The sequence below is a fragment of the Pseudophryne corroboree genome, chromosome 2, assembly GCF_028390025.1.
Source record: "Pseudophryne corroboree isolate aPseCor3 chromosome 2, aPseCor3.hap2, whole genome shotgun sequence".
Classification (NCBI taxonomy): Eukaryota; Metazoa; Chordata; class Amphibia; order Anura; family Myobatrachidae; genus Pseudophryne; species Pseudophryne corroboree.
Window position 1 is genome coordinate 117,621,314 of NC_086445.1, and position 25,888 is coordinate 117,647,201.

Below are 25,888 nucleotides of genomic sequence, written 5' to 3' on the forward strand. Positions count from 1 at the left end.
TCGCAGACAGAGATCCGCACATGCACTGCACAGATCCTGCGCATCCGTAGATCTACAACCTTTGGGTTTGTGCACATCTTTGAATTAGTCCCAAAGTTCTCTGCATAAGTAGGAGTAAAAAAATATGAACAACTATGGTATAAAGCCAGCAGGTTACATTTCTAAACAGACCTTCACTACAGAATGGCTTCTTGACTCCAGAGAATTTCACGGTGTCGTGCAGCGTCTTTTCTTCCTGACAGTATTCACAGTAAGTGACGATGCAATGGAGTTTTTTGTAATCATCACAACATGTAGTGCTGCAGAACTGGTGCACTTTTGTCTGCAAGAAAATTAGAAATTTTTCCATTATGCATGGTGTAATCTGGTTTTATTGGGAGTGTTTGCAAACAATTAAAGCATGGGCGAAAGAAACATACATTTTTAACCACTTAAATGACGATTTTTCCCTTCAAAACCGTTCATATAGTTGTTTATTTACATTTTTGTTTAAAATAGTATCATAAGTATTTTTTTTTTATATTTAAACATTATATCATGCAGATCTGCAGAATGGATCTCATAAAAAACTGGGGAACACAGTGGGACGGCAGTCACATGTTATCTGATAATGCCAGTTAAGTGGTTAAAACGGGTGGTAGTCATGTGACCGCCGGTCAGCTGACCGACAGTCACATGATCTCCTCCATGAGCCCGACGGCTCACTATCCCGATGGTCGGCATGCCGACCAACAGGGACTATTTCCACTCATGGGTGTCCACGACACCCATAGAGTGGGAATAGAACCCGTGGCGACCGCAGGTCGCCACCGAGCCCGCAAGGGGCTTGCTGCACTCGCCCCTCCCCACCGGGATCCCGGCGTCGGTATGCTGCCGGGATCCCGACGTCGGTAAGGTGACCGGCGGTCAAGAGACTGGAATCTTCCCAAAGCATCATAAACCCCTATATGTCTGTTACGGTCTCAAATGGTAACAGAGAACCATTTATGCTTTTATATATATATATATATATATATATATATATATATATATATATATATATATATATATATATATATATATATATATATATATATATATATATATATATATATATATATATATATATATATACCATTCTAATGGAGAGGGGTATGCATCCGTCCACTCCTCCTATAAATAGAACAGGCGGCACTCCAAGGTCTTAGTAAAAAAGATATAGTGTATTCAAAAAATCAATAATGTGAGTGGCGTAATGTGCCACTCACATTATTGATTTTTTGAATACACTATATCTTTTTTACTAAGACCTTGGAGTGCCGCCTGTTCTATTTATAGGAGGAGTGGACGGATGCATACCCCTCTCCATTAGAACGGTATTTATATCCATTGGACTTTAGAATGGCACCAAGGCAGTTGCCGATATAAGCGAGTGCCGACCTTACCAGTTTTATATATATGTGTATATATATATACACACACACACACACATACACAGGTTGAGTATCCCATATCCAAATATTCCGAAATACGGAATATTCAGAAATACGGACTTTTTTGAGTGAGAGTGAGATAGTGAAACCTTTGTTTTCTGATGGCGCAATGTACACAAACTTTGTTTAATACACAAAGTGATTAAAAATATTGTATTAAATGACCTTCAGGCTGTGTGTATAAGGTGTATATGAAACATAAATGAATTGTGTGAATGTACACACACTTTGTTTAATGCACAAAGTTATAAAAAAGGTGATTTTTGTTACTTACCGTAAAATCTCTTTCTCTGATTCCATCTGGGGGACGCTGCGCCATTACTTGTGGGGTTAGAGGTGTGTGGTTGTGGAGTTTGGCACAGAACTATTAAAACCTGACTCCTCCCCCCTCTAACCCCTCCCATCTCCTTCCTGCCTAGCCAGTACCTCAGTTAACGTTTAGCCAAGCCAAAGGAGATAGATCAAAGAAAATTAACTGGTTAAACCAGACAAACATCTGGGAGGGATCGCAGCGTCCCCCAGATGGAATCAGAGAAAGATTTTACGGTAAGTAACAAAAATCACCTTTTCTCTTTCATCCATCTGGGGGACGCTGCGCCATTACTTGTGGGATTTCCCAAAGCAAGCTAATAAGAGGAGGGAGACGGGGACGGCATAGCCGTCCGCAAAAAGTGACGCCCAACAAAGGCAGTCTACAAACCGAAAGTCTGAAAACTGTAAAACTGTTTAAACGTATGCACAGACGAGCAGGTCGCCGCCCGACACAGCTGCTCTATAGATGTAACCCCGCGAACAGCCCAAGAAAACTCCAACAGCTCGAGGCGAAGGAGCTCGGATCGATTTAGGAATTGAAACATCAGAAGACTGTTTGCTGACCGAAGTTACCCAACGAGCCATAGTGTACTTGGAAGTTGTCCAATCTCGTTTTGGACGCATCAATCAAAAACCAACAAAGCATCCGTTTGATGGCTAGAATCCGCACGAGATAAAGAAATCCGTAAGGCCCTAAGGACATCTACAAGTCAACTGGGAATCCTCCCTGGAAGGACAGGGAGTAAACGCTAGAGGGACGATGAAGAAGTAAACGCTGAAGGGACGATGTCCTGATTAGATGAAACGCTGACACAACCTTCGGAAAGAAGGTTTTGTTTGCAGAACCACCCGATTTTCCTGAAAAACCAACAAGGGTGGTCTGCAAGACCATAGCTTCCAATACAGATACTCATCTTGCGGAGGCAATTTTTAATAGAAAGACAACAGCGGAACGTTCGCCAAAGGCTCAATGTAGATCCGTAAGGACTAAGTTAAAGTCCCAGGGAATAACCGGAGGAACAAAAAATTGGTTAAATCCGCAGAAATCCCTGATGGAACGTGAGAACGTCTGGAATGATAGCCAGTTTCTTTTGAAAAAGAACCGACAAGGCAGAAGCCTGACCCATTTGTGAAGAAAGTCTCAGACCCTTATTGAGACCCTCCTAAAGGAAGAATAACAGACAAGGAACTCTAAACAAATCCGGTAGTAAACCACGCTTTTTACACCAAGCAATGTAAATATGCCACAGTCTGTGGTAATTCCAGAAGCCACCGGCATGAATCATAATTTACACAACAGGACGGGAATAAAACTTTATTTTTTATTTTTTTTTAAGAAAACCAGCCGATCCAACCTGGGTGGTGAGATGTTCCTTGAATCATAAGATGTGGATGCAGAGGGAGTCGGAATGGTTCCCTGATGACCACAGTGCGCAGAAGAGCGTACCACTGTCAGTTTGGCCAATCTGGGGCCACCAGAATGATTGGAAGACCGTCTCTCTGAATGCGTTGAAGCAGACTTGGGATCAGTGGAAGTGGTGGCACATATCTCAGTTGAAAGTGCCACAGCGCCATCAGTGCGCCGATTAAAACTGCTTGAGGGTCCTGAGTACACGACCCGTAGAGATGAAATTTATTGTTGAGACGAGACGCCCTCAGATCTACATCGGGCTACTAGAGTCAGAAACCCCACCCGGTGAAGTTCCCACTCTCCCGGATGCACCGTGTGACGGCTTAAGAAATCCACTTTTCAGGTCTCGAGTCCTGGCATGTGAATCGCGGGTCTGGCCGTAACCCAATGTTCCGACCATAGGAGAATCTGATCGTGTCAAGGCAGATCAGCTTCGAGTGTCTCCTTGCTTGTTTATGTAAGTAACTGCCGTGGTGGTGTCGGACTGAATCCGCACTGGATGACCCTGTACTCTGGTTTGAATCTGCAGTAGTGTCTACCGGATTGTCCTCAACTCCAAGATGTTGATCTGCAACTTCTACTCTTTGACTGACCCAGAACCCCTGAAATTGAAGAGTCTGAAAAGCCGTACTCCAACCTATGAGGTTGACATCAGTAGTGACCATCACCCAAGGCCAAAATGTGAACTGAACTTTTGTTAAATTGGAGCTGTAAAGCCACCAGCGAAGCAACTGACAAGTCTGTACCGACAAGCGGAACAGCTGTAAGTGGAGATGAGTTCCTGTACGAGTCCAACGGATGAGAATCTGCGCCTGAAGGAGTCGAGCATGAACCTGGTATATGGAACTGCCTCGAAGGTTGCCACCATCTCGTCTAACACCTGCATGTATCGGAGAACCGAAACCACCTGTAAATGCCGCAGTGTTCAAATTCGGGACTGTATGTCCTGACTGAGGAAGAAATACTTTCTGGTTGTTGGTATCGAATAAGAGTCCCAGAAAATTATTTTCTGAGAAGGAAGCCAAGACGACTTTTGGACAATTTATTATTGATCCGAATGGCTGTAGAGTCTCTATTGTGAAACGCAAGTTCTGTTGAAGAATCAACTCTGACGGTATCCTGAGTAACAGATCATCCAAATACAGAGTAATGTTGACTTCCTGACACTGCCACCGCATGGTCCATGATCTTTGTGAATACCGGAGAAGCCGTGGATAAGCCAAAGGGAAGAGTATCAATAGGAACAAGCAGATAGGCGTCTTATGTCTAATGAAGCCAAATATCCCCTGGTTCCATGGCGATGATAATCGAGTGGATGGAGTCCATTCTGAGCTTTTGTTGAAACTAACAGTCTAGTTTGTCCACGAGTACAATCCCCGACCTCTCTGCGGAGTGGGAACTAGAAAAATTTTACTTCATTTCGTAGAAGAGTGGCTGTTGCATGATGAAAAGCTCGACATCTGGAGGGACAGTTTGGAAGAGAAGAACACACGATATGGGACTGGTTCCTCGAGATCTAACGTATATCCTTTGGATATGACCTTCGTCACCCACCTATCTGGTTTCGACAGGAGCCACCCTTCGTTGAACTGTAGTAACCGAGTCCCAACCGTCACTGCTCCCTCCGGCGTCATGCAGTAGGTCTGTCGGAAGGTTTACTTCCACCTCTGAAACTCTTTTCATGGATATGTGGAGACAGCACGAAAGGAATGGAACTACCGCTGTCCTGTACATGAAAGGAATGATCCCTTGTAGTATTCGGTTTCGGAGGAACCGCCAGAAGAAAGGGGCTCCTGCCCTTCTGTAGTAGCTGAAATAATCTTCTTTGATTCCGACCCAAAGAGAACTCACCTTCAAAGGGTACCGCCGCCAAGGTCTGTTTGGAGTCACAATCGGCATTCCAAACCCGAAGCCAAAGAGACCGTCTTGCTGACACTGTCAAGGCAGAAATACGGGAGCGCCGCGTAGTAGAATAATCAATCAAGGTCTCACCCACATAAGTAAGCCGAAATTTGTTCTGCTAATTGAATGTCTTCTGATGGATCGTCAGACTGTATTCCAGATATGACCTGTGTTAGTCAGTCATCCGCGGCCCTGAGGATCCAAGCGCCAGCTAGAATCGTGATGAAGAAAACAGATTTAGGCATTGCTGCCATCGTCCTATCTGTAGGATCTTTCAATGTCACCGACTGTACCGAAGGAATAGCCGTAGCTCCTGCTAAATGGGAAATGGAAGCGTCTACCTTTGGGGCTGTTTTCTGTAAAAGAATATAGAAATTTTAATTTCTGAGGGACTTGGGAACGAGAAACCGGCTTAAGTTAGGGCTCCTTTAAAATATCCCTGTTAGTAATAGTCTGACGGATGGTGTCTATCAGCACTCTAACACCTGAGCTATTAGACCAATCACTTTCCCAGACCGAAACTTCGTCCCACTCTGGGTCTACGTCCCCATTTTCCCATGGAAATGACTCCAACTCCTCCCCCATAAAGTTATAGCGGGCAACGGTTGTGGCCGTGTTGTATCAGAAAATAGGATTTTGGTACTTACCAGGTAAATCCTTTTCTTTGAATCCATAGGGGGCACTGGAGTACTCTTAGGGATATGGACGGCTTAGCAGAAACAAAGGCACTGAATATTTAAATTTAGAACTCTCCACCCCTCCATATCCCAGAGTACCTCAGTGTACGACCTCAGTGTTTTTTACTGAGCCGAACAGGAACTATAGAGAGGTTGACAATGGAGAATTCCTATAACAGTACGGACAACAACAAAGTTGACACATAACGTTACTGACAACTAAACAGTTGACACCATAACCGATAAACCTTTATAATTTGAACCAATCGGTGAAAATGTGTTACCATAAGCTCCTCTGAGCTTAATACAACCCAGGTAAAACTGCTCTGGGTGGGCGTCCAGTGCCCCCTATGGATTCAAAGAAAAGGATTTACCTGGTAAGTACCAAAATCCTATTTTCTTTTTCATCCACTAGGGGTCACTGGAGTACTCTTGGGACGTACCAAAGCTTCCCTCGTGGGCGGGAGAGCTGTTTGACACCTGTAACAGTAGGCGGCCAAAGCTAGATGCTAATGCCGCAACCGTTTGAAACTTGTAAACGCGCACAAACGTGTGCACTGAAGACCATGTAGCCGCGTCGTAGAAGCTCCACGACCAGCTGGTCATGACGTTCGAACAGAATCCGTGGGATAAGCTATTACTGACGTAGGCGACTGTAACTTAGCCTTAAGGTAAGCCTGACGTGTAGTCAGTTTTATCCAACTGGATAATGTCTGCTGAGAAGCTGGCTAACCCCACTTGGCAGCATCAGAGAACAAACAACGTATCTTTATTACGAACTGTAGACGTTCGGGACATATAAACGCGTAATGCGCGTACCACATTCAGAATTCTAGAATGTGCTGTCAACACAGGAACCACTATTGGTTTATTGATGTGAAAAAAAAAATGACACTAGCTTTGGTAAGAAATCGTAATTCGTCCGAAGTTCCGCTCTGTCATCAGGAAACCCAAGTACGGTGGCTTGCAATACAAGGCACCCAAATTTGAAAAAAAAAAAAACGCCTTGCCGAAGCTAAGGCTAGAAGAAAAACGTTTTCCAAGTGAGAACTTAATCCCCACTTGTTGTAAGGGTTCAAAATATAAATACTGTAAGAAATCTGAACCCAGCTTCAAGTCTCATGGCGCTGTAGGTGGGATAAATGGAGGCTGCACTCTGAGGACACCCTGTAGACAGGTATGTACCGACGGCAATAGAGCCAATCGTCTTTGAAAATGAATTGACAACACAGATACCTGCACCCTCAGTGTAGATAAACGCAGTTCTCCATCCCACCCCGTCTGTAAAATAACAGAATACGGGTAACTTGAAAGATGTCGGAAACTTCCGAGCTTCACACCAACCTATATAGGCACGCCAAATTCTGTAATAATGAGCTGCCGTAACCGGCTTCCTAGCTCGTAACATGGTTGGTATAACCGATACTGTAATGCCCTCTCTCTTTTCTTAAGAGGGCGGTCTCAACAACCACCCCGTCAACCGCAGCCGCGGTAAATAGGGGTAAAAGAATGGTCCCTGTTGTAACGGGTTGGTTGAGCGGCCAAGGATCGTGTGCGAGTATTCCTTGGAGATTCGAGAAGCAAGCTCTCCGAAACCCATGAGATATCACAAGTATGACTGTGACGAACTGTCTTATGATCCGTTTTAGCAACAGATAGAGCAGCGGAAAACGGTGGAACCAGATACACGAGGCTGTACGACCACGCGAATGTGAGAGCATCCACCGCCACTGACCTTGGGATCTGTCGTTCTGTACACATACTGGGCGTTTGTAATTGTGGCGAGATGCCATCATGTCCACCTGAGGGTAACCCCACCTGTGGACCCACATGTGAAACACCTCTGGATTTAATGCCCAGTCTCCTGGATGAAAATCCCGACGGCTGAGATCATCTGTCTAACAGATGTCCACTCCCGGAATGAACCCAGTCGACAATATCACCTTGTGGTATTCTGGGCAATTGAGGATTCGAGCTACCTCCCGCATTGCCATGCGGCTTCTCGGTCCTCCCTGGTTGTTGTGTATGCAACTACCGTTGCGTTGTCTGACTACACTTGGACAGACTGAAAGCGAAGCATGTAGTGCATTGTAAATTGCACGGAGTTCCAGGACATTTATAGACAGCAATCTGTCGTGATCCGTTTTAGAAACCCTGTCGTTGACCTTTTTTAAACTACAACTCCTCAACCTCTGAGACTCTCGCCCAGAGTAGAGACACCCTCGCCCCCCTGTGGGAAACGCGAGTGAAACCCGCCGAACTGAAGCGCTTCGAAAACACATCATTGTTCCTAATAGGCGAATACACCAATGTACCGCTAGTGTGCGTGGCTTTTGCACTAATTGTACCAGATGGTATAATCTGTTCTTTCTGGTGTAGTAGGTAAATCTTTGATTTACCGTATCTGTAATCATACCTAGGAATTGAAGTCGTTCAGACGGAATTAGATGCGATTGTTTTTGAACTTGACACTGCAACCGTGGTGTACGTTAGCAGCGCAAGTAAGAGGAACCTCTGTTGAGACAGAGTTCTTATGAGCAGATCGTCTAAGTATGGAACGATTGTCACTGTCAGGGCTCTGAGATGAGCTATCATCACCAACATCACTTTGGTGAATACCCGAGGCGCTGACAAGAGGCCAAACGGTAGAACCTGAAACGGGTAATGTTGTGGCGTATTGAAAAACGCAAGAACCTGTGATGCAGTGACCAAACCGGAATGGGTAAATACGCATTCTGAAGATCAAGCGCAATCATGCAATCTTGTGGCTCCAAATATGCAAATACTAACCGCAGAAAATCCATTTTCAATCTGTAGTAAGTGACTTGCTGATTGAGACTGCGACGAAGCCCTCCGGCTTCGGTACCCCAAACAGAGGGGAATAAATAACCCTGACTCTGTTGGTGTACCAGGCCTGGAAATAAAAACAGCTGAAACCAGCAGAGACTGAATGGCAACCTGCCAAAACGCCTAATTTCGTCCGACAGAGGCAGTCTTGTTTTTTAACCTTTAAATAGCGGATACATCCATGAGTGGATGTCTGGAAACCCGGCAAATGTAACGTGTAAAGGCGCGCTTCCACAATTGGAAATTCGAGATGGCCTGAGAGGCCGTCAAGCCACTGGCTTGTTGTGACTTTAGTGCCCTGGCGTTACAAGGCGTGACTGTTTTTGTACCACAGCCTTGAAAAGACCGAAGTCTAAAGGCTTTAAACGCCGGACCAGAGTATTTCCGTTTTGACACCGGAGGAGGCAATGGCTAGACTTTACCCCCCTCCCCCGCCTTGGTCTGAATATCAAATTTAGGACCATACAACTTCTGGCCTTGTCGTGCTGAAACTAGCGACGATGAAAAGCGAGAATCGAGGTAACAGGCGTCAGCAGAAGCTTTACAGAGATACTCTGCAGCTTCTCATTAACGATAAGTCTAACGTGACCGTCGTTGTTTCCATACATAGAGCGCCTAGTGACCCAAATGTATCTTGGGTCTTTATAATGTTTGACACAGACGAATTCACCAATGGCGGATTCTCCCATTTAGATGTGGAAACGGGTAAATAGCCTTAAAACTTAGTCAGATATTCTGAATAAGAAACTCATTGAAGATCTGTCGTTTATTAAATTCGACGGATTAGATGTTAGAGTCTCCTTAGTCTCTGTAAATTTGAGACATTGACTCACTGGTCATTAGCAATGTATGGTTGCCCAAACCCCGCACTATCTGACTGCTGGTCTAATGTACCCTTCTCACTCGTAGTTATCGCTGTGAGGTTTGACATAGAATTGTCAGACTGCATTAAATTATAAGACCAGTTAAATTAACACCCTGGTACCCAAAGGGAAGTTGGACCTTTGGAAAGGCTGAGACTCCTCCGTTAGAACTGGCGGAGTAACTTCCGAGACTCCGATCTCTAAATCTGTGGTAGATTTATGTACAGACATTGTAGTAAACCTTGTTTTTAGTCTGTGTTGGAGCCTTACCCCTTATACACACAGACAACACAATAGCCAAAGGCCAGACACTTGCACAACCCAGTAAAATCTTTACTTAAGGTGTGTAATATATATATATATATATATATATATATATATATATATATTTATGTCGAAATACAGTTCACGTGGCTAGCCTATGTGAAACCTGAACCAAAATTCCCACTAACACCCCTGCGCCTCCGTGTGGAGTAGAGATGTAGGGCAGGAATGTTCTGGAATTACCAACTGGAAGAAACAGGAAACATGGTTAAAATGGCCCCCATGCCATGCTTACACTGAAAATCACAGGACAGATTACAATACCTGCTGCAGTGTTAATATAGACTCAATAGACTATTATCCATTGATAATCACAGTCTAGTATACAGTGATAAACACATGCAGGTTACAATACATGCCTCCAGTGTTAATATAGGCTCAATAGCCTATTATACCCTGCATAATCACAGGCAGGTCACAATCCAGTTAATATAAACTCTGCCTGCAGTTAATTTTGTATTAACATTCCTATAGATATGGCAGCCTGCTATTCTTTCCCCTTGCAGCCGCACTGTAATCAGCCAGGTCCCCCCCCCCCTTCTCTGTACTCCCTGTAGCGCTGTCTTAGCGGTGAGCCGGGAAGCTCATTGCAGGGAGGCGAGGGACACATTTCAGAGCAGCGGAGATCGGCTGGCCGGGGCGCGTAGCTGTCGCTAGCCGAGCTGTGGCGGGTCTCCCCCTCTGGGCGCTGCCCTTTCAATACCTGACGGAGCGCCTGGCGGGAGTACGGAGCGGCTGGGGCGGGCGGCCGGAGCGGGCAGACGGAGCGCTGGACGGAGCGGCTGGGGCGGCTATTATGAGCGGCAGTGAGCGTGCGCCTCCGACGGACCCCACACAGCGGGGCGGCAGCCTGCGCTGACCGCCCCGTTTCCCCAGCATACCTTTTGTAGGAGGTCTGCGACGGGCTTCTAAGCTCAGAGTTCTCCGGTCATAGCTGCGACGGGGCTTCTATGTGTAAGCTCCGTCCAGCTCTTGTTCTCTCGTTCATGGCTGCGACGGGGCTTCTTTCTGTAAGCTCCGTCCAGCTCTTCTGCCATCTGATCACTCATTCATGGCTGCGACGGGGCTTCTATGTGTAAGCTCCGTCCAGCTGTTGCAGGAGGCAGTGGGCTGCCTGTGGCTGTGAGGGTGCTCTTTGTGAGGACCGACACGCCATGCGCTGCCCGTGCAGCGGCACTATCCCGGACCCATGTTTTTCCAGAAACTGGGAAGGGATGTGCTATAGTAAAAAGTAAAAATGAAAAATTAATAAAATCTTCCACCAAGTGTGGGAACTTCCCACAAGCCTTGTTAGTGCTGTGAGCACAGAAAAAACACTGAGGTCGTACACTGAGGTACTCTGGGATATGGAGGGGTGGAGAGTTCTAAATTTAAATATTCAGTGCCTTTGTTTCTGCTAAGCCGTCCATATCCCTAAGAGTACTCCAGTGACCCCTAGTGGATGAAAAAGAAAAACTGCCGGCAGAGTTTATAAACTTGTTTAGGGATTGAGTTAAATTAGTAATACCTGTGCCCATATTTTTTTTTTTTTTTGAGTCCACAGAGACAGGTCCGCAGAACTTCCCTGTTGGACCACCCCAGATGCACCAGAACATGTCCGTTCACATTGTACGCAGGCAATTTAAACCCCCGAGGGTGTCTTCCCCCTTGTCGATCTTTTTTTTTTTTTTTTTTAAACAAATGCACTACCAAAGAACTATAAACACAGTAGAGTAGTGGACAGTATTGTGAAGCATACTGTGTAATTTATATTGAAACAAATACTGTTAACTTTAATAGAAATCCTCTAGGTGACACTAGGATTGAACCCAGGTCCCTCTCTACCACAGATCTCTGTATAGAATAACACAATGCCCCCAAAGTATACTTGCTGTTAGGTGATCCCCCCTGAATAAACAGGGTGAGTAGTACTGAAACATTTTCCAAGTTGTGTGCTGTACCGCGTCCCCCGTACTGCCTCTGGAGAAAATGGCGCCCGGCTCTGTAGACGCTGGATCAGAGTGTGTGAGGTAGTGCAGGGCGGGAATCCCTTCCTTGAAGCAAGTAAGCGCCGGGTAGCTCAGCATAGGCGCGCTATAACCGGAAGTCTGCAGATTCTGTGTTCGGGTAGCGGCTCCCGCGCACCGCTACATACAGCGTGTCTCTTCGGGAAGCGGCTCCCGGGTGCCGTTACCTACAGCATCTGTTGTTCTAGCAGTGGCTCCCGCACGCCGCTATGTACAGCGGCTCGATCGGTAGTGGCTCCCGCGCGCCGCTACTTACAGCGGCTCTGTTCGGCAGCATCTAGTAAACCCCCACGGAGTGACTCACCACTCTCCCGGGCTACTCAGAGGTGACCCCCCCTGTAGCAGAAATAAATAAATGCTTGTGCGGGAGGTTGGGGGGGGGGATGGAGGGGGGACACGCAGGTAATAAAAATAAAATCAAATATATATATCTATATGAAAAAATATAGAAAGATATAGGGAAGGATAGACCAATACTGTCAGAGACAGATTGTGTCTATCCTGTACCTTCTCACTGCCGACTTCTTAGAAATAGGAATCCAGCCCCAGTGACCGAAGTATGGTGACCTCCAGCGGCAGATTATAGAGTGGGACTTCTATCTAACCCCACTCTAGTAGTACCTGTCACCTGTATACAGGGACTAGGCACTCAAATCATAAAATAAGAAAAAAACCTAACTAAAATCTTCAGAGAAAAAAATCTGTGTCTGTACTCCACAGGCACAAAACAAAAACTGAGGTACTGGCTAGGCAGGAAGGAGATGGGAGGGGTTAGAGGGGGGAGGAGTCAGGTTTTAATAGTTCTGTGCCAAACTCCACAACCACACACCTCTAACCCCACAAGTAATGGCGCAGCGTCCCCCAGATGGATGAAAGAGAAAATATTGGCTAAAATTACCCTCAGGCTGTGTGTATAAAGTGTATATGAAACATAAATGCATTCTGTGCTTAGATTTAGGTCCCATCACCGTGATATCTCATTATGGTATGCAATTATTCCAAAATACGGAAAAATCCCATGTCCAAAATACCTCTGGTCCCAAGCATTTTGGATAAGGGATACTCAGTATGTATGTATGTATGTATGTATGTATGTATGTATGTATGTATGTATGTATGTATATATATATATATATATATATATATATATATATATATATATATATAAATAAGTATAATAGAACTAAGCTGCCCTAATGCTTTAAAAATTGAGCACAACAGACCCTTTCGATGCTACTAAAGCTGGGCATGCACTATACAATTATCTGGCAGACCAGCTGTCCAATCTGACTGGTTGGAATGAAAATCTGGTAATGTAAGGGAGCAAATGACAATTGACCATTTGCTCCCAAACACTGGATAATGGCCAAAATCTGTCAGTCAGTCAAACTGTTTAAATCTATTTTCGGGAGCAAATGATCGACTGTCATTGTCACAGATTGTCGAATGTCACTGGTCACTGTCCAAAGCTGCACTGGCAACATTGTACAAACGGATTCAAAGGCAACAACCAAAGTGAGGCTAGTAAATGCATCTTCCAGCATTTGTCAATACAACCTTTTGTAATCTGCCTTCTACATTATGTATGGTGTCACAGTTAAAATGCCGCCGGCAGAATCCCGAATGACAGCATAAGACCGGCATCAAAATCCCAACGGGGATTGGGATCTCAGCGTCAAAATACAGCTACTCGGAATCCCGATCGTTGTTAATAGCGTGACACGCTCGCATCCTGTCAGGGGAACAGGTTTAGGCATTAGAAGGGGATTAAGGTGCAGGGAAGGGAAAGTTATGGTTAGGTACCGGGAAGGGGAGGTCAGGGTTAAACATCAAGTTAGGTTTAGGCAGCGAGGGTTAAGGTTAGGTACTCCACAAGGGAGAATTAGCGTAGGGGGCAGGGGAGAAAGGGTACTTTCTGGGGGTTATCGGGATTCTGATGGTTGGGATGCTGCTGACCACTGGCACCCCGTCATTTGGGATGTTTAGGTATTAGGGCTGGGAGAGATATCCCTGCCCTCACTTTTTACCTCAGAAAAATAGGATTTTAATACCTACCGGTAAATCCTTTTCTCTTAGTCCGTAGAGGATGCTGGGGTCACATCAAGAACTATGGGGTATAGACGGGATCCGCATAAGACATGGGCACTTTAAGACTTTCAAAGGGTGTGAACTGGCTCTTCCCTCTATGCCCCTCCTGCAGACTCCAGGTTAAGTAACCGTGCCCAGGGAGACGGACATTTCGAGAAATAGGATTTATTGTTAAACTAAGGTGAGATACATACCAGCTCACACCTCAAGCACGCCGAACAACATGGCATTCAACATAACGCAAGTCAACGGCATGAACAACGTCGGCAACAGGCTGACTAAAAACGTAACACAACATGTGTTGAAGGGATCAGTACTAAATGCCGCCGGTCGGAATCCCGGCGGTCGAAATACCGACGCCGGAATCCCGACCACACAATCCCGACAGGGGTGGTGAGCAGAACGCAGCCCCTTGCGGGCTCGCTTCGCTCGCCACGCTGCGGGCACGGTGCCTCGCTATGCTCGGCACACTATTATATTCTCCCTCTATGGGTGTCGTGGACACCCACGGAGGGAGAATATGTCAGGATTGTGGCGGTCGGGATTCCGGCGTCGGTATTTCGACCGTCGGGATTCCGGCGTCGGTATTTCGACCGCCGGGATTCCGGCCGGCAGCATCTTGACCGCATCCCGTGTTGAAACGTAACAAAAAACTGCAGATACAGTACGCATTGGGACGGGCGCCCAGCATCCTCTACGGACTAAGAGAAAAGGATTTACCGGTAGGTATTAAAATCCTATTTTCTCATACGTCCTAGAGGATGCTGGGGTCACATCAAGAACCATGGGGTTTTACCAAAGCGTTAGAACGGGCGGGAGAGTACGGATGACTGCAGCACCGATTGACCAAACATGAGGTCCTCATCAGCCAGGGTATCAAACTTGTAGAACTCCGCAAAGGTGTCTGAACCTGACCAAGTAGCCGCTCAGCAAAGTTGTAATGCAGAGACCGCCGGGCAGCCGCCCAGGATGAGCCCATCTTTCTGGTAGAATGGGCCTTCACAGATTTCGGTAACGGCAATCCAGCCGTAGAATGAGCATGCTGAATCGTATGACAGATCCAGCGTGCAATAGCCTGCTTGGAAGTTGTGAGCATACAGGACAAACAGAGCCTCTGTTTTCCTAAACTGAGCCGTTCTGGCGACATAAATATTCAAAGCTCTGACTACATCGAGAAACTTCGATTCCAGCAAGGCGTCAGTAGCCACTGGCACCACAATTGGTTGGTTTAAGTGGAACAACGAAACCACTTTCGGCAGAAATTGCTGACGAGTCCTCAACTCTGCTCTATCTTCATGGAAGATCAAATAAGGGCTTTTGTGAGACAAGGCCGCTAATTCAGACACCCGCCTTGCGGATGCCAAGGACAACAGCATGACCACTTTCCAAGTGAGGAATTTCAACTCTACCTTCTGTAAAGGTTCAAACCAATGAGATTGAAGGAATTGCAACACCACGTTAAGATCCCACTGTGCCACCGGGGGCACAAAGGGAGGTTGGATGTGCAACACACGCCTTTCACAAAAGTCTGAACTTCTTGAAGGGAGGCCAATTGTTTTTGGAAGAAAACCGATAAGACTGAAATTTGTACTTTAATTGAGCCCAACTTTAGGCCCGCATCCACACCAGCTTGTAGAAAACGGAGAAAACGTCCTTACTGAAATTCTTCCATAGGAGCCTTCCTGGATTCACACCAAGACACGTATTTTTTCCAAATACGGTAGTAATTTTTAGACGTTACTCCTTTCCTGGCCTGAATAAGAGTGGGGATTGACTTCCTTGGGAATACCCTTTCGGGCTAGGATCCGGCTTTCAACCGCCAAGCAGTCAAACGAAGTCGCGGTAAGTCTTGGAACACGCACGGCCCCTGCTGTAACAGATCCGCCCTCAGAGGAAGAGGCCAGGGATCTTCTATAAGTAATTCCTGAAGATCTGGATACCAAGCCCTCCTTGGCCAGTCTGGAACAATGAGGATCGCTTGAACATTTGTTCTACTTATGATCTTTATTACTTTTGGAACGAGTGGAAGCAGAGGAAACACATACACCGACTGAAACACCCACGGTGTCACTAGGGCGTCCACTGCTATTGCTTGAGGGTCTCTCGACCTGGAACAATATCTCTGAAGTTTCTTGTTGAGGCGAGACGCCATCATGTCTATTTGAGGAATTCCCCAAAGACTTTTCACTTCTGCAAAGACCTCTTGATAAAGACCCCAGTCTCCTGGATGGAGATCGTGTCTGCTGAGGAAGTCTGCTTCCCAGTTGTCACTCCTGGAATGAAGACTGCTGACAGAGCGCAGCGGAGAACCTTTGTGGCCTCTGCAATTGCCGCTCTGCTCTTTGTTCCGCCCTGGCGGTTTATGTACGTTACTGCTGTTATGTTGTCCGACTGAATCAAGACGGGCTGATTGCGAAGAAGATGTTCCGCTTGCCGAAGGCCGTTGTAAATGGCCCTTAACTACAGAACGTTTATGTGGTGACAAATTTCCTGGCTTGACCATCTTCCCTGGAAGCTTTCCCCCTGTGTGATTGCTCCACATCCTCGGAGACTCGCATCCGTGGTCACTAAGATCCAGTCCCGCATCCCAAACCTGCGTCCCTCTAGGAGGGGAGAGCTGTGCAGCCACCACAGGAGTGAGATTCTGGTCTTGGAAGACAGGATTATCCTTCGGTGCAAGTGCAGATGGAACCCGGACCACTTGTCTAACAGGTCCCACTGAAACACTCTGGCATGGAATCTGTCAAACTGAATGGCCTCGTAGGCCGCCATCATCTTCCCCAGCAACCGAGTGCATTGATGGTTCGATACTTTTGCTGGTTTCAGAATTTGTTTGACCAGGTTCTGAATTTCCAGAGCCTTTTCCACTGGAAGAAAAACTCTGTAATTCTGTGTCCAGAATCATTACCAAAAACGACAGTCGTCTCGTCGGAACAAACTGTGATTTCGGCAAGTTTAGGAGCCAACCATGTTGCTGCAGAATGGTCAGGGAGAGCGTAATGTTCTGCAGTAATTTGTCCCTGGACCTCGCCTTTATCAGGAGATCGACCAAGTACGGGATAATTGTGACTCCTTGCTTGCGCAGGAGAAACATTATTTCGTCCATTACTTTGGTGAAAATCCTCGGGAGCCGTGGACAGACCAAACGCCAACGTCTGAAATTGGTAATGACAATCCTGAACTGCAAACCTCAGGTAAGCCTGATGTGGAGGATAAATCGGAACATGTAAGTAGGCATCCTTTATGTCTACCGACACCATAAAATCCCCCTCCTCCAGACTGGAGATCACTGCCCGGAGAGATTCCATCTTGAATTTGAATTCTCTTAGGTAGAAATTTAGGGATTTGAGGTTCAGGATTGGTCTGACTGAGCCGTCTGGCTTCGGTACCACGAACAGGCTCGAATAAAAGCCTTCTCCCTGTTGCGACGGGGAAACCCTGACAATGACTTGATAGTGACACAATTTTTGCATTGCAGCGCATACCACCTCCCTGTCCGGAAGAGAAGCTGGTAAGGCCGATTTGAAAAATTGGTGAGGGGGAACGTCTTGAAACTCCAGTTTGTACCCCTGGGACACTACTTCTAAAACACATGGGTCCAGGGCCGAACGAGCCCAGAACTGACTGAAGAGCTTGAGACGTGCCCCCACCGGTGCTGACTCCCGCAGAGGAGCCCCAGCGTCATGCGGTGGATTTGGCAGAAGCCAGGGAGGACTTCTGCTCCTGGGAACCGGCCACGGCCAATGATCGTTTACCTTTTCCCTTTCCTCTAGTAGCAAGGAAGGAAGACCCTCGGCCTTTTCTGTATTTATTGGGCCGAAAGGACTGCATCTGATAGTGGTGTGCTTTATTTTGTGGTGCAGGCACATAAGGTAAAAATGATTACTTACCCGCGGTAGCCGTAGATACCAAATCAGCGAGGCAGTCACCAAACAATACACCACATTTATACGGTAGAGACTCCATAGCTTTCTTAGAGTCAGCATCAGCATTCCATTGATGAATCCACAATGCTCTCCTAGCCGAGACTGTCATGGCATTGGCCCTTGATCCCAAGAGGCCAATATCCCTCGTAGTTTCCTTTAGGAAGACTGCAGCATCCCTGATATAACCTAGTGTCAAAAGAATGCTATCCCTATCCAGGGTATCTATTTCAGATGACAAGTTATCTGCCCATTTTTCGATAGCGCTACTCACCCACGCAGATGCAATGGCTGGTCTGAGTAGCGTTCCCATGGATTTCAATGTATTTTCCTGCCTACGATCCGCAGGATCCTTTAGGGCTGCCGTGTCAGGGGACGGAAGAGCCACCTTTTTGGACAGCCGTGATAGAGCTTTGTCCACAATGGGGGGTGACTCCCATTTTTCCCTATCCCCAGAGGGAAACTGATACGCCACTGTAAATAAGAATTTACTTACCGATAATTCTATTTCTCGGAGTCCGTAGTGGATGCTGGGGTTCCTGAAAGGACCATGGGGAATAGCGGCTCCGCAGGAGACAGGGCACAAAAAGTAAAGCTTTAGGATCAGGTGGTGTGCACTGGCTCCTCCCCCTATGACCCTCCTCCAAGCCTCAGTTAGGATACTGTGCCCGGACGAGCGTACACAATAAGGAAGGATTTATGAATCCCGGGTAAGACTCATACCAGCCACACCAATCACACTGTACAACCTGTGATCTGAACCCAGTTAACAGTATGATAACAGCGGAGCCTCTGACAGATGGCTCACAACAATAATAACCCGATTTTTGTAACTATGTACAAGTATTGCAGATAATCCGCACTTGGGATGGGCGCCCAGCATCCACTACGGACTCCGAGAAATAGAATTATCGGTAAGTAAATTCTTATTTTCTCTATCGTCCTAGTGGATGCTGGGGTTCCTGAAAGGACCATGGGGATTATACCAAAGCTCCCAAACGGGCGGGAGAGTGCGGATGACTCTGCAGCACCGAATGAGAGAACTCCAGGTCCTCCTTAGCCAGGTTATCAAATTTGTAGGATTTTACAAACGTGTTTGCCCCTGACTAAATAGCCGCTCGGCAAAGTTGTAAAGCCGAGACCCCTCGGGCAGCCGCCCAAGATGAGCCCACCTTCCTTGTGGAATGGGCATTTACATATTTTGGCTGTGGCAGGCCTGCCACAGAATGTGCAAGCTGAATTGTATTACACATCCAACTAGCAAAAGTCTGCTTAGAAGCAAGAGCACCCAGTTTGTTGGGTGCATACAGGATAACCGCAAGTCAGTTTTCCTGACTCCAGCCGTCCTGGAACCTATATTTTCAGGGCCCTGACCACATCTAGCAACTTGGAGTCCTCCAAGTCCCTAGTAGGCGCAAGACACCACAATAAGCTGGTTCAGGTGAAACACTGACACCACCTTAGGGAGAGAACTGGGGACGAGTCCGCAGCTCTGCCCTGTCCGAATGGACAAACAGATATGGGCTTTTTTGAGAAAAAAACCACCAATTTGACACTCGCCTGGTCCAGGCGAGGTCCAAGAGCATGTTCACTTTTCATGTGAGATGCTTCAAATCAACAGATTTGACTGGTTTTAAACCAATGTGTTTTGAGGAATCCCAGAACTACGTTGAGATCCCACAGTGCCACTGGAGGCACAAAAGGGGGTTGTATATGCAATACTCCCTTGACAAACTTCTGGACTTCAGGAACTGAAGCCAATTCTTTCTGGAAGAAAAATCGACAGGGCCGAAATTTGAACCTTAATGGACCCCAATTTGAGGCCCATAGACACTCCTGTTTGCAGGAAATGCAGGAATCGACCGAGTTGAAATTTCTTCGTGGGGCCTTCCTGGCCTCACACCACGCAACATATTTTCGCCACATGTGGTGATAATGTTGTGCGGTCACCTCCTTTCTGGCTTTGACCAGGGTAGGAATGACCTCTTCCTGAATGCCTTTTCCCTTAGGATCCGGCGTTCCACCGCCATGCCGTCAAACGCAGCTGCGGTAAGTCTTGGAACAGACATGGTACTTGCTGAAACAAGTCCCTTCTTAGCGGCAGAGGCCATAAGTCCTCTGTGAGCATCTCTTGAAGTTCCGGGTACCAAGTCCTTCTTGGCCAATCCGGAGCCATGAGTATAGTTCTTACTCCTCTACGTCTTATAAGTCTCAGTACCTTAGGTATGAAAAGCAGAGGATGGAACACATACACCGACTGGTACACCCACGGTGTTACCAGAACGTCCACAGCTATTGCCTGAGGGTCTCTTAACCTGGCGCAATACCTGTCCCGTTTTTTGTTCAGACGGGACGCCATCATGTCCACCTTTGGTAATTCCCAACGGTTTACAATCATGTGGAAAACTTCCCCATGAAGTTCCCACTCTGCCGGGTGGAGGTCGTGCCTACTGAGGAAGTCTGCTTCCCAGTTTCCATTCCCGGAATGAAACACTGCTGACAGTGCTATCACATGATTTTCCGCCCAGCGAAAAGTCCTTGCAGTTTTTGCCACTGCCCTCCTGCTTCTTGTGCCGCCCTGTCTATTTACGTGGGCGACTGCCGTGATGTTTTATCCCACTGGATCAATACCGGCTGACCTTGAAGCAGAGGTCTTGCTAAGCTTAGAGCATTATAAATTTACCCTTAGCTATATTTATGTGGAGAAAAAAGTCTCCAGACTTGATCACACTCCCTGGAAATTTTTTCCTTGTGTGACTGCTCCCCAGCCTCTCGGGCTGGCCTCCGTGGTCACCAACATCCAAAACTGAATGCCGAATCTGCGGCCCTCTAGAAGATGAGCACTCTGTAACCACCACAGGAGAGACACCCTTGTCCTTGGATATAGGGTTATCCGCTGATGCATCTGAAGATGCGATCCGGACCATTTGTCCAGCAGATCCCACTGAAAAGTTCTTGCATGAAATCTGCCGACTGGAATTGCTTCGAAGGAAGTCACCATTTTTTTTACCATGGCCCTTGTGCAATGATGCACTGATTTTAGGAGGTTCCTGACTAGCTCGGATAACTCCCTGGCTTTCTCTTCCGGGAGAAACACCTTTTTCTGGACTGTGTCCAGAATCATCCCTAAGCACAGGAGACTTGTTGTCGGGATCAGCTGCGATTTTGGAATATTTAGAATCCACCCCTGCTGTTGTAACAGTATCCGAGATAGTGCTACTCCGACCTCCAACTGTTCCCTGGACTTTGCCCTTATCAGGAGATCGTCCAAGTAAGGGATAATTAAGACGCCTTTTCTTCGAAGAAGAACCATCATTTCGGCCATTACCTTGGTAAAGACCCGGGGTGCCGTGGACAATCCAAACGGCAGCGTCTGAAACGGATAGTGACAGTTCTGTACCACGAACCTGAGGTACCCTTAGTGATAAGGGCAAATTTGGGACATGGAGGTAAGCATCCCTGATGTCTCGGGACACCATATAGTCCCCTTCTTCCCGGTTCGTTATCACTGCTCTGAGTGACTCCATCTTGATTTGAACCTTTGTAAGTGTTCAAATTTTTTTAGATTTAGAATAGGTCTCACCTAGCCTTCTGGCTTCAGTACCACAATATAGTGTGGAATAATACCCCTTTTCTTGTTGTAGGAGGGGTAATTTAATTATCACCTGCTGGGAATACAGCTCGTGAATTGTTTCCCATACTGCCTCCTTGTCGGAGGGAGACCTTGGTAAAGCAGACTTCAGGAGCCTGCGCAGGGGAAACGTCTCGACATTCCAATCTGTACCCCTGGGATACTACTTGTAGGATCCAGGGGTCCTGTACGGTCTCAGCGTCATGCTGAGAGCTTGTCAGAAGCGGTGGAACGCTTCTGTTCCTGGGAATGGGCTGCCTGCTGCAGTCTTCTTCCCTTTCCTCTATCCCTGGGCAGATATGACTCTTATAGGGACGAAAGGACTGAAGCTGAAAAGACGGTATCTTTTTCTGCAGAGATGTGACTTAGGGTAAAAAACGGTGGATTTTCCAGCAGTTGCCGTGGCCACCAGGTCCGATGGACCGACCCCAAATAACTCCTCTTCCTTTATACGGCAATACACCTTTGTGCCGTTTGGAATCTGCATCACCTGACCCCTGTCGTGTCCATAAACATCTTCTGGCAGATATGGACATCGCACTTACTCTTGATGCCAGAGTGCAAATATCCCTCTGTGCATCTCGCATATATAGAAATGCATCCTTTAAATGCTCTATAGTCAATAAAATACTGTCCCTGTCAAGGGTATCAATATTTTTAGTCAGGGAATCCGACCAAGCCACCCCAGCTCTGCACATCCAGGCTGAGGCGATTGCTGGTCGCAGTATAACACCAGTATGTGTGTATATACTTTTTATGATATTTTCCAGCCTCCTGTCAGCTGGCTCCTTGAGGACGGCCCTATCTATAGACGGTACCGCCACTTGTTCTGATAAGCGTGTGAGCGCCTTATCCACCCTAAGGGGTGTTTCCCAACGCGCCCTAACTTCTGGCGGGAAAGGGTATACCGCCCATATTTTCTATCGGGGGGAGCCCACGCATCATCACACACTTCATTTAATTTATCTGATTCAGGAAAAACTACGGTAGTTTTTTCACATCCCACATAATACCCTCTTTTGTGGTACTTGTAGTATCAGAAATATGTAACACCTCCTTCATTGCCCTTAACGTGTGGCCCTAATAAGGAATACGTTTGTTTATTCACCGTCGACACTGGATTCAGTGTCCCTGTCTGTGTCTGTGTCGACCGACTAACGTAAACGGGCGTTTTAAAACCCCTGACGGTGTTTTTGAGACGTCTGGACCGGTACTAATTGTTTGTCGGCCGTCTCATGTCGTCAACCGACCTTGCCGCGTGTTGACATTATCACGTAATTCCCTAAATAAGCCATCCATTCCGGTGTCGACTCCCTAGAGAGTGACATCACCATTACAGGCAATTGCTCCGCCTCCTCACCAACATCGTCCTCATACATGTCGACACACACGTACCGACACAGCACACACACAGGGAATGCTCTGATAGAGGACAGGACCTACTAGTCCTTTGGAGAGACAGAGGGAGAGTTTGCCAGCACACACCAAAAACGCTATAATTATATAGGGACAACCTTATATAAGTGTTTTCCCTTATAGCATTTTTTTTATATATTTCTAACGCCAAATTAGTGCCCCCCCTCTCTGTTTTAACCCTGTTTCTGTAGTGCAGTGCAGGGGAGAGCCTGGGAGCCTTCCCTCCAGCCTTTCTGTGAGGGAAAATGGCGCTGTGTGCTGAGGAGATAGGCCCCGCCCCTTTTTCGGCGGCCTCGTCTCCCGCTCTTAACGGATTCTGGCAGGGGTTAAATATCTCCATATAGCCCCCGGAGGCTATATGTGAGGTATTTTTAGCCAAAAAATAAGAATTTACTTACCGATAATTCTATTTCTCGTAGTCCGTAGTGGATGCTGGGGACTCCGTCAGGACCATGGGGGATTAGCGGGCTCCGCAGGAGACAGGGCACATCTAAAAAGCTTTTTAGGTCACATGGTGTGTACTGGCTCCTCCCCCCATGACCCTCCTCCAAGCCTCAGCTAGGTACTGTGCCCGGACGAGCGTACACAATAAGGAAGGATCTTGAATCCCGGGTAAGACTCATACCAGCCACACCAATCACACCGTACAACTTGTGATCTGAACCCAGTTAACAGTATGATAACAAAACGAAGTAGCCTCCGAAAAGATGACTCACAACAATAGTAATAACCCGATTTTTGTAACAATAACTATGTACAAGCATTGCAGACAATCCGCACTTGGGATGGGCGCCCAGCATCCACTACGGACTACGAGAAATAGAATTATCGGTAAGTAAATTCTTATTTTCTCTAACGTCCTAGTGGATGCTGGGGACTCCGTCGGGACCATGGGGATTATACCAAAGCTCCCAAACGGGCGGGAGAGTGCGGATGACTCTGCAGCACCGAATGAGAGAACTCCAGGTCCTCCTTAGCCAGAGTATCAAAATTTGTAAAATTTTACAAACGTGTTCTCCCCTGACCACGTAGCTGCTCGGCAAAGTTGTAATGCCGAGACTCCTCGGGCAGCCGCCCAGGATGAGCCCACCTTCCTTGTGGAATGGGCATCTACATATTTCGTCTGTGGCAGGCCTGCCACAGAATGTGCAAGCTGAATTGTACTAAAAATCCAGCGTGCAATAGACTGCTAAGAAGCATGAGCACCCAGCTTGTTGGGTGTATACAGTATAAACAGCAAGTCAGACTTTCTGACTCCAGCCGTCCTAACTATATATATATATATATATATTTTTAGGGCCCTGACCACGTCTAGTAACTTGGAGTCCTCCAAGTCCCTAGTAGCCGCAGGCACCACAAGAGGTTGTTTCAGGTGAAAACGCTGACACCCCTTTATGAAGAAACTGGAGACGAGTCCCAGTTCTGTCCTGTTCAAATGGAAAATTTTAATATGGGCTTTTGTAAGACAAAGCCGCCCATTCTGACAATCGCCTGGCCGAGGCCAGGGCTAACAACATGGTCACTTCCCATGTGAGATATTTGTCAACAGCATGGTCACTTTCCATGTGAGATATTTTAAATCCACAGATTTGAGCGGTTCAAACCAATATGATTTTAAGAAATCCCAACACTATGTTGAGATCTCACAGTGCCCCTAGGGGCACAAAAAAGCTGTATATGCAATACATCCTTTACAATCTGGACTTCAGGAACTGAAGTCAATTCTTTCTGGAAGAAAATCTACAGGGCCGAAATTTAAATGTTAATGAACCCCAATTTGAGGTCCAAAACACTCCTGTTTTCAGGAAGTGTAGAAATCGACCTAGTTGAATTTCCGTCGTGGAGCCTTCCTGGCCTCACCCACGCAACATATTTTCACCACATGTGGTGATGACGTTGTGCGGTCACCTCCTTCCTGGCTTTGACCAAGGTAGGTATGACCTCTTATGGAATGCCTTTTCCCCTCAGGATCCGGCATTCAACCGCCATGCCGTCAAACGCAGCCGCAGTAAGTCTTGGAATAGACATGGTACTTGCTGAATCAAGTCCCTTCTTAGCTCCCCAGGCCCTTAGTCCTCTGTGAGCATTTCTTGAAGTTCCGGGTACCAAGTCCCTCTTGGCCAATCCGGAGCCACTAGTATAGTTCATACTCCTCTATGTCTTATAATTCTCAATACCCTGGTTATGAGAAACAGAGGAGGGAACACATACACAGACTGGTACACCCACGGTGTTACCAGAACATCCACAGCTATCGCCTGAAGGTCTCATGACCTGGCGGAATACCTGTCCCGTTTTTTGTTCGGGCGGGACGCCATCATGTCCACCTTTGGTCTTTGCCAACGGTCCACAATCATGTTGAAAAACTTCCCTATGAAGTTTCCACTCTCCCGGGTGGAGGTCATGCCTGCTGAGGAAGTCTGCTTCCCAGTCGTCCACTCCCGGAAAGAACACTGCTGACAGTGCTATCACATGATTTTCCGCCTAGCGAAAAATCCTTGCAGTTTTCACTGCCCTCCTGCTTCTTGTGCCGCCCGTCTGTTTACGTGGGCGACTGCCGTGATGTTATCCCACTGGATCAATACCGGCTGACCTTGAAGCAGAGGTCTAGCTAAGGTTAGAGCATTATAAATTTGCTCTAAGCTTATTTATGCGGAGAGAATTCTCCAGACTTAATCACACTTCCCTGGAAATTTTTTCCCTGTGTGACTGTTCCCCAGCCTCTCAGGCTGGCCTCCGTGGTCACCGGCATCCAATCCTGAATGCCGAATCTGCGGCCCTCTAGAAGATGAGCACTCTGTAATCACCACAGGAGAGACACCCTTTTCCGCTGATGCATCTGAGGATGCGATCCGGACCATTTGTCCAGCAGATCCCACTGAAGAGTTCTTGCGGGAAATCTGCCGAATGGAATTGCTTCGTAATAAGCCACCATTTTTACCAGGACTCTTGTGCAATGATGCACTGACACTTTTCCTGGTTTTAGGAGGATCCCGATTAGCTCGGATAACTCCCT

The 25,888-nt window shown here is 46.9% G+C and overlaps 1 protein-coding gene across 5 annotated transcripts in view; it reads right to left on the minus strand.

Annotated features, from left to right (window-relative positions):
• Positions 1-25,888, minus strand: part of ZMYM2 (zinc finger MYM-type containing 2) — a 234,337-nt gene that overhangs the window by 88,232 nt on the left and 120,217 nt on the right. For all 5 annotated transcript variants that reach the window (XM_063951650.1, XM_063951649.1, XM_063951651.1 and 2 more), the window contains exon 9: positions 172-322. In XM_063951650.1, coding sequence (XP_063807720.1) covers positions 172-322 — 151 coding nt within the window. The remainder of the gene's footprint in view (positions 1-171; positions 323-25,888) is intronic.